Raw genomic sequence first — 12244 nt, forward strand, 5'->3', positions numbered from 1 at the left:
TGAGGGGTTATTTAACCTCTTTTAGGGCACTTTGTGGAAATGTCATTTTAACTTAAAAGTTGGAACAATTTTGTTTGGAAAATGTCAAAAGAAGTGCTTTAAAAACAGTTTGCCAGTTTTAACCTGATTCCCTAAGCAAAGGTTATGCAACAGCTATGTCTGTCCTTCTAGCTAACAGCCTCTGTCAGTCCTTCACAATTCAGCATATTTCAGCCAAACCTTGACAGAGAGTTAGAAGAAGATGATAGTCTCTTCCAGACCTGATAAAAGCAGGCAAGTAGAAGAGAAAGATCCCACTTCTATCAGGATAATGTGCTAGCTTTGATAGACACCCAAGCCATGCTGAAGACCCTCAGAATGTGAATCAGTAGGAAACCCGGCTTCATTTCTTCTGCAGTGCCTTTCTGGAGTCCACCAGTGTTGAGCTGAGCCCTTTACAACCCATCAGGTATCAGCACATTGCTCCTGTCTTGTGGTGAGGCTGTTGGCTCCCAGGGGTGCAGTGGACTGGCTGTTCTTTGAGTGAGCAGCAGGAAATCTGCATTCCTCCTGCACTTACCTAATGCTGTCTGGACATGAGCTTGTCAGCTCCAGGGTGGGGCTTGGACCATGTGCTGCTAATCTCCATGTTTCAGATGCTGGCTTCAAAAAGAGCTGTTGGGGCAGATTGGGAAGTTGGAAATTATCTCCCCATGAGCCACATGCCCTGGTTGTGACTCTTCCAGGCCTGTTTTCTCGGAGAGCACTGTGTCCCCCGATTTTTTTATTCCTTGTTGCTATGCTATCTTCAATAAGGCCTAATTAGGATTCTATAGAGCCAGGGACTACTTGCTGCTTGGCTCTTTATCTGTGCGTCACTTGGAGACATCAGCAAGTTCATTGGCGTCTTAGCACTGCCTTGTTCCTCATAGGCAGGTCATAGTGAGCTCGCTGGTAGGAGAGGGGATCTAGTGTTGTTCCTTTCTAGCTGTTTCTCCAGGTCTCCAGAGATGCAGCTGCTGAGATGTCTTTTGATGGAGACAGGTTTGCCTTTTTGCCTTGACCCAGACTCCAGGCCTGTAGTTGACCTTAGTGATAAATATGAACCTCTCATTTGAAGCCTCAGACCCTTCTTGCAGAAATTGTTGGGCTACTGAGAGCATGGTAAACTCTGGACCTAATGAAGGAGAAGGTAATGCACAGAGGTAAGAAATCTAGGGGGGCAGTAGGAGAGCAATTGTGGCAAGAGAGGTGATCAGAGCGGTGCAAAGTGGGAGGGGAGGAGCAGGGGGAGAGGCAGAGCAGACTGTGTGATTAACTTGGCTCTGCTAGCTAGGGCTGCCCACTCACTGATCCTTTCTAATAGCCTGTGATCCCCAAAGGCAGATCCAGGAGCAGAGCTGGAGTGACTGCACAATCGCAGATGGGGAGGAAAAGGTGGCAGGCGTGTGGGATGGTTTCTGCCAGACAGTCCCCAAGGCAAGCAGTGTGGCATGCAATTCAAGACACCTCAGCCCGAGCCCGCCAGGTGTCTGGCTAGGGATGGAGCAGTCTGTCCCTGCAGAGAAGATGGTCTAGTATTCCAGCCAGACCTGGAGCCTGCTAACTCCTCTTCTGGGGGCAATTTCAGCTTTGCATCCTGTTCTTCCTTCCCTCATCTTCCTGATGGCGTGGGGAAGGGTCATCAACTCTCTGCTACCCTCTGCCTTCCTAATGGGCTGGGAGAACCTAGGGGCTGTTTTCCAGCTACCTGCTGCTTTCCCGTGGCATGATCAGTGTACAGGTGCAGGGACTGGACAAGGTGGGTCTGACTCCCAGCCTGGTTACAGCACTGGGGTTACAGTACTGCAAACCATTCTCAGCAGTTGCATCTTGTTGCCTTTTCTAGAAATGGCTGTGCCCCTGTGACAGGGGAAGACCCTTGTGTAAAATGGAGCTTTGCATTTATTTGCTAGTTGCTTGGGAATTATTGCAGTTTAGGAGAAAACATGGAAAAGGAACCCTATAACTGATGATTAAAGCAACGTCTGAGATTTGGAGTAGCAGAGGCTTGGATGAAAACGCCAGTGCAGGGAATTACGATTCATGCACAGGGTCTGTCTCAGGGAGTGGACCCTGCGAGCTCATTGGCACTAGACACTGCTGCTTCTCTATCAAGTTTGATATGTGAGATGGGTGTGTTCCATGTGGCTCTGAAATCCTCCTCTAATAAATACATTTCCTCCCCAGTCTTCAAGCTGTTGGGTGTTCCTTGCTTTTGGGAGGTGCTTTAAATCTGACTGCCAGAGCTGTGGGCTGCTAAGAGCAGAAGCTGGCTGCATGATGTTGAGCACAGGTCTTCCTCCTGTTTTCCTGTTGCTCACTGCACTGGAGCTAAGCTGGTCTCTGACTGATGAAGAAAAGAGGATAATCTTGGATGGGCATAATAAATACCGCTCCCAGGTCTCTCCTCCTGCTATGGATATGCTGAAGATGGTAAGTGGCTTTTATTGTGAGGGGGATTTCAGAGGGAGTTTATGTAGTGCAAGCTTGAATCTTAATGCTAGCAGGGATTTGGGAGGCAGAGCAATTATTGTGTGGGTTTGCAATTTGGTATTAATGTAGGGGTTCCCTAAATTGCTTCTAAAAGATGAATTTCCTTTGACTTGTAGAGTTGACTTTGATGATTTTTGGAAGCTCACGAGTGTGATCTGAGTCCCCTGATGCTCTGTGAGAGCAATGCAGCTTTCACAAGGAGCTGGAGCTCCTTGTGATGGATAGGAAAGGCAAATGCTTGCACTGAGACCTTGCAATAAGTGGGGCCCTGCAGCAGGAGGAGGAATCCTGCTCCACCACCTGCGTGAAGCATCACCTAGTGTGCTTTATTTGTCTTTGCAGGTGATTGGGGTTTAATTTATGAGAGGGAATGTCAAATTCAAGCATGACTACCAGGTCAGTTTGGGCTCTCCATCACACTCCTACTTCCTACCGTGACCTATGCGTGATGACATGGAGGTGAAGGATCTCCCATTTTTCTGTAAGAAACTGAGTCGGGTGCCCACCAATGCTTGTGGCTGCAGTGGAAGCAAAAATGACGTCTTGAGCTGGTGCTGGTTTTTGTCTTATTTGGCCCCTTTATCCTGTACCCAGTTATTTTCCTTGCTGTTTACAACACATGCAGAGGAGCAAGAGAGCTGTTCATTACAGCTATTTGGGGTGTTGTGCTCTTTTGGTCACAGTGTAGTCAGAGGAGACCTTCTTATCTGGCCTTGAAGTTGCACCACTTGAATTAAATGTTCATGACCTGGTAAGTGGGAGCTTGCTGAGCAAATGAAGAAAGAGGTGATGTTAAGGCATAATGGGGGCCTAACAAGAGACTTTGGGTTCAGAGGGTGTGAAAACCCTAAGCACCACAATTTCCATGGACACCCACCACAGCAAGGCACAGAAAAAAAATCAGGAAGTACGGGCTTTGGAGCCAAACTCTTAGGGAAAGCATGAGGGAAACGATATCTCAAGTACCTAAAATGTGAGTCAAGGTCCTTAAGTTGGTGGCAATTCTGATCTGGTGAGTGCTGCTGCTGGCTGTAGGAGTGATGGCAGATCACGTGCTTTGAGATGCTGCCCTCTGCAAGGCTGTGTTGTCTCTTAGTTTAATACAAATTGCTTAAACACAAGACCTACTGACACTGCAGAGCAGAAGGCTTTCTTTGAAGCACAACAAATGTTTATCATAAAGCAGCCCTAACGATTTCTTATTAAAGGCTTTCTATGTAAGAACCATTCTTGCCTTCCTCCCTGGGACTTCGCTTGTGCTGTGTTTGTCTTTGAGGTCACCTGCTGCTGTGGCACCATGCCTGACTGATGTCACCCTGTGTTTCTGTTTGGGACATGAGTCTTGTTGCTGTGGAAGTAGTTAGGCACTGGGGGGATTCCTAGCCTAAAGGCACTTTTTAAAAAAATGAGGCAAATCCTGCAGGTGTGAGCCTGCTGTTTATGGAACCCAGCTCTGTGCCAGAAGAAGATGGGTGTGCATTTCCCCAGCAGGGTTCCAAGCCATCACTCTCAGCCTGGCTTGGGGCCATGAGGCAAGGTCAACTAGCTCTCTGTGCCCCCACACGGATATTTTAGTGTTTCCTTCACCTACAGCGCTACTGCTTGGGGGCCTGTCCGTGTCCCCTCGACACCCCAGTGGCAATGCCTTGTAACAGAGCTGTGCTCTGTCCCCCTCTAGAATCCAGCTCTGACTCCAGCCAGGAAGGTCCCATTGAGGACCTGTTGTTTGTTGGCTGCCTTCCAACCTGCTGCAGAAGCAAAGCTGCTGTCACCATCAAATGGTGTTAGGATAGTCCAAGCAGTTGTGGTGTAGGGTTCCTCATATGCCTTTCTGCAAGGCATAGCAGTATGGTCACTAGGGCCTGGGGACTCAGCTGGCAGTGGGGCCACTGCTGCTCCCTGTGCTGGAAGGGCTCTTGGTAGGCAGGCAGCTGCTGCGTTTTGGATCCAGGGGAACTGATGATGTCTTTTAGGAGCATGTACTCCCAGGAACTGTGCAGCTGCCAGGGGAGATGTGTTCTGCTCTTCTCCCATCCCCACCCTGGTGAGAAGGATGTCCCCTGTTCTCTTCCTGTGTGACCCAGTGTGAGCGTCCTCCCTTCCTCCATTTTCACTGCTTCTTCATTGCTTTTCCACACTGAGTTGAGGATGCTGATGTTATGGGTGCTCCAAGCAAGGTTGTGAGAATTATGCTCAGCACTGACCTACCTGTTTGTAAGTTGCGGTTTGTTTTGTGCTGAGATAGACTGAGGAGCTCCCATCTCCTGAGGACTTCTCAGAGTGCACTCAGGGATACCCATGTATTGAGTAGCAATTTTAGTTTTACTCATAAATGGGGAAATTGCAACTAGGGAGCCCAGAAGTCTTTGTGTGTGTTGGAGAGCCCAATGTCCCTCTCTGTATGCTGACACTGAGGTCCTTTCAGAGTTGGGACACAGAGCTGGAGGCCTTTGCCCAAGCCTATGCGGAGAAATGCATCTGGGACCACAACAAGGAGAGGGGCCGACGGGGAGAAAACCTCTTTGCTATGGCTCCGACACTGGATCTGGAATTTGCTGTGGACGACTGGAACGGGGAAGAGAAATACTATAACCTGACGACTTCCGTGTGTGTCCCTGGGCAGATGTGTGGTCACTACACCCAGGTACTGGCCTGCTGGGGCAGAGGGAGAGGGTTGTCAGGAAAGGAGCTGTACCAGAGCCCTGGGTCCTCTCAGAGTCTTTGCAAAGAGATGGGGAACTAATGCTGGGCACCAGGTAGGAATCACTGATACAGGGGAATCTGGGCATGGTGCCAACCATAACCAGCATTTTAGATAAGACCTCTCTTTAAAAAGTGCTCTGCACCCCTTTTCAGCTACACAGCAGAGCCAGGTGCTGGCTTGTCTTAGGCAGACAAGAGATGTGAGTGTGTCTTTGTAGCTTGGGTGGATGGGTGAGAGTGGAGAAGAGCATAGATGGTGGTGGTATAAATATCAGGATGGATCTGTGGAGGTCCCCAGGACCAGAACAGAGGTAGTGATGCTCTACTTGGGTGAAGTATAGGGTAGAAAAGCTGTGGCACTTGGTTATGTGGGCTGTGGCCCTACGTTGGGAATGTGGTCCAGACAGATGCAAGTAGCAGGATTCTGAATGTGAAAGCAACACGGGCATGTGGGATCTGGGACACACACTGAGACATGGGGGGTGTTGGTGTGATGACGGAGCAGCCTTCAAGGCCAGAGGATGGGTTGCCAACAGGGTGTCTGCCTTCATCCAATCACCTCACCTTCACCCCTGGTCTTTGTCTTAGGTGGTTTGGGCAAACACACATCGTATTGGCTGTGGGGCAAAGTTTTGTGAGAAGATTGATGGAATCGAAACAGAGGACATGTACCTGCTTGTTTGCAACTACTATCCTCCGTAAGTCCTATGCCTTGTATGACTTGGTTCATTTTGATCGGCCTTCTGCAAGGAAATGCCCTTCCTTCCATCCCTATGAGACAGCAGGAAAAGCTTTTGGTGTTGCTCAGAAATGCAAGCAAGGCAATTTCAAGAAAGGCCTTTATTGTCTTGGATTGGTCACTAAGGAAGGAAGGGTTGTCTGTTGATCCTTGCCCATGAGGACTACTGAGGTCTGGTTCAGCTCCTGCCACAGTTCAGGGAGGGAACTCCCCCAGAGTGCTGCCCACGGTTGATGTCACAGTAACTAAGGATACAAACATTACCTACCTGCTCTGTGCCTTGTTCTTCCCCAATAGCAGCAGCAATGGCCTGGGAAGGGGTCAGGAAGCATGTATTGTACCAGCAGGATGGGTTGCACATGGGAGGAGAGGTGGGTACCTGCTTGTGAAACCCTGGTGCTAGCCTTGGAGACCACTCACTTGGAGATGGAGAGCAACAGCGGACCTTCTTAGGGGTGTTTAGTAGAGGGGAGATAAAATCATGTGTCCAAATGTCCAACAACTGCTCTTTTCTAGGTGGTAGTGAAGGACCTGGTCCATGGAACTTTCTTCCCTGGTTTTAGTCACCCTAGGGTCAGGCCACTGAGTAAATGGCATTGAAAGTGTGTGGCAGGAGACAAAGACCTGATTTTTTTTAATTTTTATTTTTTAACATTAATTCTGAGTTTTGTCATGGCTGGGATATTCCAGTTGAATCAAACCTCCCTCTTTGGGGTTGGCATTTACCCTCTTTCCTTACACTTTTTTTCTTGGTGTCTTCTGCGTCCAGGGGTAATGTGAAAGGCCGAAAGCCATACAAAGAAGGACCCTCTTGCTCACAGTGTCCCGAGGGTAGAGTGTGTGTCAAGTCCTTGTGTGGTAAGTGAAGTAAAGCAGTGTATGTGCCTTGACAGGCTATTGGGACAGAGACCCCTGGGTTGGGGTCCAAACTCTGAACCTGGACCAGCAGCTCCAGGCCTGGACTGTGAGGCATCACATGGGATAGAAGCCCTTGAGACTGGTCGGCTGTCACAAGATGAGGATTGGACACAGACCTCATAACCCCCTTAGCTAGGAGTTGTTGCCTCATCCCCAAGGGGCAGAAGGTTGTGTGAGGGAGATGAGATGTCTCCAGGTTGGGACCTCAAGAGTGGGAGATGGCCCAGAGTGACCTAAGCTTGCAGATGACACCAAGCTGGAGTGAAGTGTTGATCTGCTGGAGGATAGGAAGGCCCTGCAGAGGGACCTGGACAGTATGGGTTGATGAGCAAAGGCCAGTGGGGTGAGGTTCAACATGGCTAAGTGCTGGGTCTTGTGGCACTTTGGCCACAACAACCCCATGCAGCACTACACGCTTGGGGCAGAGTGGCTCAGAAGCTGTGCAGAGCAAAAGGACCTAGGGGTACTGATTGATGTTTGCTTGAACATGAGCCAGCAGTGTGCCCAAGAAGGCCAACGGCATCCTGGCTTGTATCAGGAATAGTGCAGCCAGCAGGACCAGGGAGGTGATCACCCCCTTGTATTCTGCTCTGGTGAGGCCGCTCCTTGAGTACTGTGTTTGGTTTTAGGCCCCTCAGTACAAGGACATAGAGGCCTGGACAGCAACGGGTCAGTTGACCCTAGTGCTAACCCATGGTGTTTTTCATCTCTTACCAGAATCCACTGTAGAAGAGACCACTCCAACTTCTGTGACAACATCCACCACAACCACACCAGAACCTACCATAACATCACCCACCATGGCCACAGCGAAGCCAGAACTCATAACCATACCCCCAACCCAGACACAAGTACCCACCACATCCATGGCAAAGCCAAAATCTACTGTGCCAGAACCCACCATAGCTACAGGCAAGCCAAAGCCCATCACACAAACAACTGCCATGCCAAAACCTAACACAACCACTATGGCCAAGCCAGCACCCACCACGCCAAAATCCCCCACCACTACCATTATGCCATCACCCACCATGCCACAACCCACCACAACCACCACTACAGCCAAGTCAGCACCCACCACACCAAAACCCACCACAAACACCACTACGGCTAAGCCAGCACCCACCACCACGCCACAAACCATCAGAAGCACCACTATGGCTAAGCCAGCACCCACCACAACTACCACCACGGCCAAGGCAGCATCCACAACATCTAAACCCACAATGACTGCAGCCAAGACAGTACCCACCACGCCAGGGCCCACTGCCAAGGCTAAGCCAGTGCCCACCACGCCAAGGCCCACCACCAAGGCTAAGCCAGCACCCACCATGCCAAAATCCACCACAAACACCACTACAGCTAAGCCAGCACCCACCACCACACCACAATCCACCACAACCACCACTATGGCTAAGCCAGCACCCACCATGCTACAACCCAACACAACTGCCACTATGGCCAAGGCAGCACCCACCACATCAAAACCCGCAATGATTACAACCAAGACAGTGCCCACCACACCAAGGCCCAGCACCACTGTGGCTAAGCCAGCACCCACCACGCCAAAACCCACCACAAACACCACTACAGTTAAGCCATCACCAACCATGCCACAACCCACCACAACTACCACTGTGGCTAAGCCATCACCAACCATGCCACAACCCACCACAACTACCACTATGGCCAAGTCAGCACCTACCATGCCAAAACCCACCACCACTATGGCCAAGCCAGCACCCACCCCAACTATGGCCAAGACAAAACCTTCTACAGCCAAGCCAGCAACCATCTCACCAACATTTACCACCATTTTATCCAAGCCAACACACACTTACACAACTTCAACAAAGCAAAATCTCACCACCTCAACAGCAAAGATGCTAACAAAAACTGAAACAGAAAGACCCAACCCAACTGAGGCAACTGGGCTCACACTTTCCTTTGAGCCCACATTAGATGGGGATTATAAAATATTTCCAGATGTAGAGTTAGACACTGGAGAGCCCATTGGCTTAAGTACAGAGGATCCTACCTTATTAGAAAGTATTGGCACAGCCTTCAGCCCCAAATCAGTCCCAGAGACAAATAAAGGTGTGAAAGGGGATGGAGGAAATAAATTATCCTTCTTTTCCAGTCCACCTCCATCCTTCAGCAAAATTATTCCAGAGATCAAGTTAGATTTCAATAAAACTGAGCATATAACCTCCTCAAAGTCAGTGGTCTTCAGTCCTGAAGAACCTACCTTCTTGCGTTTGACATCATCTTCCAAAGAAAAGGGTCAGAGCCCTGTTTTCCAGTCCTCCTTCTCAGGTAAAGTAATTGTGGAGTCTGTCCTGGCATGGACATGTAGATGTTGAATGATCCCCAAGCAGCATGGGGCATGGCTTGGGAGGAACCAGTATCAGACTGGTCCTCTGGATCCTCATTTCATGTGTGGTACCAACCCTTTTCCTCACTCTTTCCCCTAACACTGAAAAGGGGCAGATTGGATATCTGGTTCATGAAGCATGGTTTTGTTTACAGCGTGCTCCTCGCTAACACCCACCAGCTTTCCCTTGCCTTTGCTGGATCTGTGCACTTCTGTCCCTTGCACCTCAGGGTGTCTTGGTGCACATCACTGAAGGACCTGCATGAATTGGAGCTTCTCTTTTGCTCAGATCTTTCCCTCTAACTCCTGTTTTTCTATTGTTCTGCCAGCAGATACTCTAGCCATTGAAGAATGGGAGACAAACTCAGACCAGAAAAGCATGGATCAGCCCACAGCTGGAGCCCCCAGTACCTGCTGGGGCCTTTCACTCTTCCTACTCAGTGTCATCCTGATGGGCCTTTTGCTTTGAACAGTCTTTCTCAGCTGTCCCTGCACCAGTCACCAAGCCTTTCTTCAGCACTGGTTGTCCCACAACCCTGGTAGACTTGGGAGACACTGTGGACAGTTCAGGTTGACACACTCACTTACACTGACTGGCTAACGCACTCCAGCTCTGATGTGCCAAGGGCAACTGTCCATCCCATGGGTACTCAGTCCCCTTCTGAGGAGGCCCAAGGGCAGGAGGGGGTCTGCCATAACACTGGTGAACCTGGACACCAATGCTTTGCCTTTCTTCCCAGACATCCTGGGCTTCTGGTTTGTTTCCAAACAGGAAATGGTAAGGTCTCTCATCCCCCTGTGCAGCTGGCAGGTCCTGCTGCACCGTGTCTCCAGGGAAAGCAGAATGCCTTGGAAACCAGAATGGCAATGAGACATGGTTGTTGGCTTTGGTGTTTGTCTGTAGACAATGCATGGTTGATGGGTTTGATGTTTGCCTACCAGAAAGAGTTTCTAACAAAAATGCTCTTTTTTCCTCTCGATGTGCCTGTTTGTCTCAAATTTGGACGTATCACCTCTTCCTTCCTTTTCCAAAAGAGTGGCTTTTTTTTCTTTCTTTTTTTTTTTTTTTCTTTTCTACAGAAGAGGATTTATATTTCCTTCCTGCTTCTGGTATAGCTATGGCCAGTACCCTATGTACTCCTTTCTCCTTCTCACATCTGCAACCTTTGCTTGCTTCCTCATTTCATGTACCCATTCCACAGTTACTCCATTGGCATGGCTTTATTTTACCCATGTGCCTGCACAGAAGAAAATCCTTCAGCTCTAGAGTGGAGTTACTGGCTTATTCATACAGCTTTCTTCTGCATGGCTTCCTTCTTTGCATAACTTAAGCGTACGATGTATTTGAAATTAGATACAGATAACATGTATTTTGTGAATGGTGGAACCTGGTCCAGAAGAAAACAAAATAATCAGGTGTGCTGGTACAATTTCAGCTTGAGAGAGCCAATTGAATGATGTTAGAGGTTACCAATGGTTCCAGGCCTTGTTGCAGGATGGTATTCATTCTCTGGAGCACTGTGTGTTTTATCCCTCCATGTTTCTGCTCTGTTCACCTGAAGATTCCCAGTAAGGTGGGTTAAATAAGTGACAAGTTTTACAGACCAGCAGAAGGGACTAGAAGATCCAGTCCCTTCTTTGGTTTCTTAATAGATCAGTGAGGTGGAGAAAGACCTTAAGTCCAATATTTGTCTATCCCCCCTAGAATGCTGTGTCCTGTGCAGCCACAGAGCATGCACTGAATAAATCTTGTTCTGAAAGTCTGCTGTGGGGCATGCACTGTCTTTCTGGGGTATCCAAGACCAGCTTATATCTGTAAAACAATCTTGCTTGTGTGTTTAAGTAGAACTCCTAAAACACATTGTAGCTCCTGGGGAATGCTGAATGTTTTTTTTTTTTTTGACTTTCCAAAAGCATCTGGGTGCTGGTTTCTGTAAGGTTGCAATTTTATGTTTTTAAGCCTTTGTAAAGGCAGCAGAAGGAGGAGATTTAGCATGACATAGGAAATATTCCCCTAGCTCCCAGATGAGTGCAGAGCAAACAAAATTGTCCCCAACAGGAATTTTTGAGCAAGGAAAGTAAGAGGAAGAGAGCTCAGAGAAAAACAAACAAACAAAAACCAAAAACCTAGGGCTAGAGTGCTTCTGGTTCTGCATTTAGAGAGGCCCAACAGTCAGCATCGTCCCACCCCCAAACACACACTGTTTCATCTTTTCAGTAAAGAAAAAATGTAAATGTAAGTGTCCTCCCCTGCTTTTTCCCCAGACTTTGCATTTCTGCAGTGTTTTCACTGCAGAACATCACCCAGCCACAAAGAGCATGCGAAGAATGGAGTCCTTATTGTGAGGAGTAAACCTGCTGCACAGGAGCAATGGTGACACTGGACCTTTGCATTTTGCTTTTCCCTATTCTTGCACCCCTGCCTTGCCTGGTGAGGCTGCCCTGCAGTTCTGTGTTACACCTCTTCCTGCAGTCCTGGTTCAGAAGCCCAGCAGCACCAGATCCCTTACAAGAAACCAGCTGCCTGTGGGGTGTTTTTAGATCATGGTCACCATTAGCCCTGCTGAACGGTGGCCAGCAGATGGGAGTGGGAGAGTCACCACGGAGAACTGAGCAAATTCAACCTCACTGCACAGCCCTCTGGAGAGTCTAGTGCTCAATTTAATCACAAGCATCAGATGTAGTTAAGAATCAGATTAGAAATAGCCTCCTGCTCAGGTGCCATGGTTTTTGCATGGTCTTGTTGCAGGCTGAGCTTTTGAAAGCTCCTGTGGAGCTGCTTCTGGCAGAAAAAAAATCCAGCGTGGGTCTGGATGGTCACTAGACCAATGACGTGCAGCCAGAGTGGCTGCTGTTCACCTGTTGTAAGGAGCTGCAGCCTCACGAAGGGTAAGGCAGAGACAGAGCATTTCAGGCCTGTAACGTTTTTTCCATTTGGGTAAAGGAGAGTGCAGCATTAATTACCAACTAACAATTAAAAGAGCAGAAAAGCATTT

At 48.8% G+C, this 12244-nt stretch overlaps 1 protein-coding gene across 2 annotated transcripts; it reads left to right on the top strand.

Annotated features, from left to right (window-relative positions):
• Window positions 1–2316: 2316 nt before the first annotated feature.
• On the top strand, window positions 2317–11109 carry PI16 (peptidase inhibitor 16). 2 transcript variants are annotated; one of them, XM_084497537.1, is made up of 7 exons: window positions 2317–2454; window positions 2857–2910; window positions 4940–5158; window positions 5806–5915; window positions 6726–6814; window positions 7592–9190; window positions 9578–11109. In XM_084497537.1, exons 2-7 carry the CDS (start codon window positions 2875–2877, stop codon window positions 9715–9717), a joined length of 2193 nt encoding a protein of 730 aa, XP_084353663.1. In that variant the 5' UTR covers window positions 2317–2454; window positions 2857–2874; the 3' UTR covers window positions 9718–11109. The 2 variants fall into 2 exon arrangements, with proteins under 2 accessions (XP_084353663.1, XP_084353664.1); XM_084497538.1 differs by having other exon boundaries at window positions 2364–2454; window positions 2857–2995.
• The last annotated feature ends 1135 nt before the right edge of the window (window positions 11110–12244 follow it).

The sequence above is a fragment of the Aythya ferina genome, assembly GCF_964211825.1.
Source record: "Aythya ferina genome assembly, chromosome: 25".
Lineage (NCBI taxonomy): Eukaryota > Metazoa > Chordata > Aves > Anseriformes > Anatidae > Aythya > Aythya ferina.

Excerpts from the sequence above, each read along its gene's own strand:
- PI16 (XM_084497537.1), top strand. The coding sequence starts at position 2,875 with ATGAGAGGGAATGTCAAATTCAAGCATGACTACCAG. Across the intron at positions 5,159-5,805 it reads TGTGTGGTCACTACACCCAG|GTGGTTTGGGCAAACACACA; the intron begins GTACTGGCCTGC and ends TCTTTGTCTTAG. Across the intron at positions 6,815-7,591 it reads GTGTGTCAAGTCCTTGTGTG|AATCCACTGTAGAAGAGACC; the intron begins GTAAGTGAAGTA and ends ATCTCTTACCAG.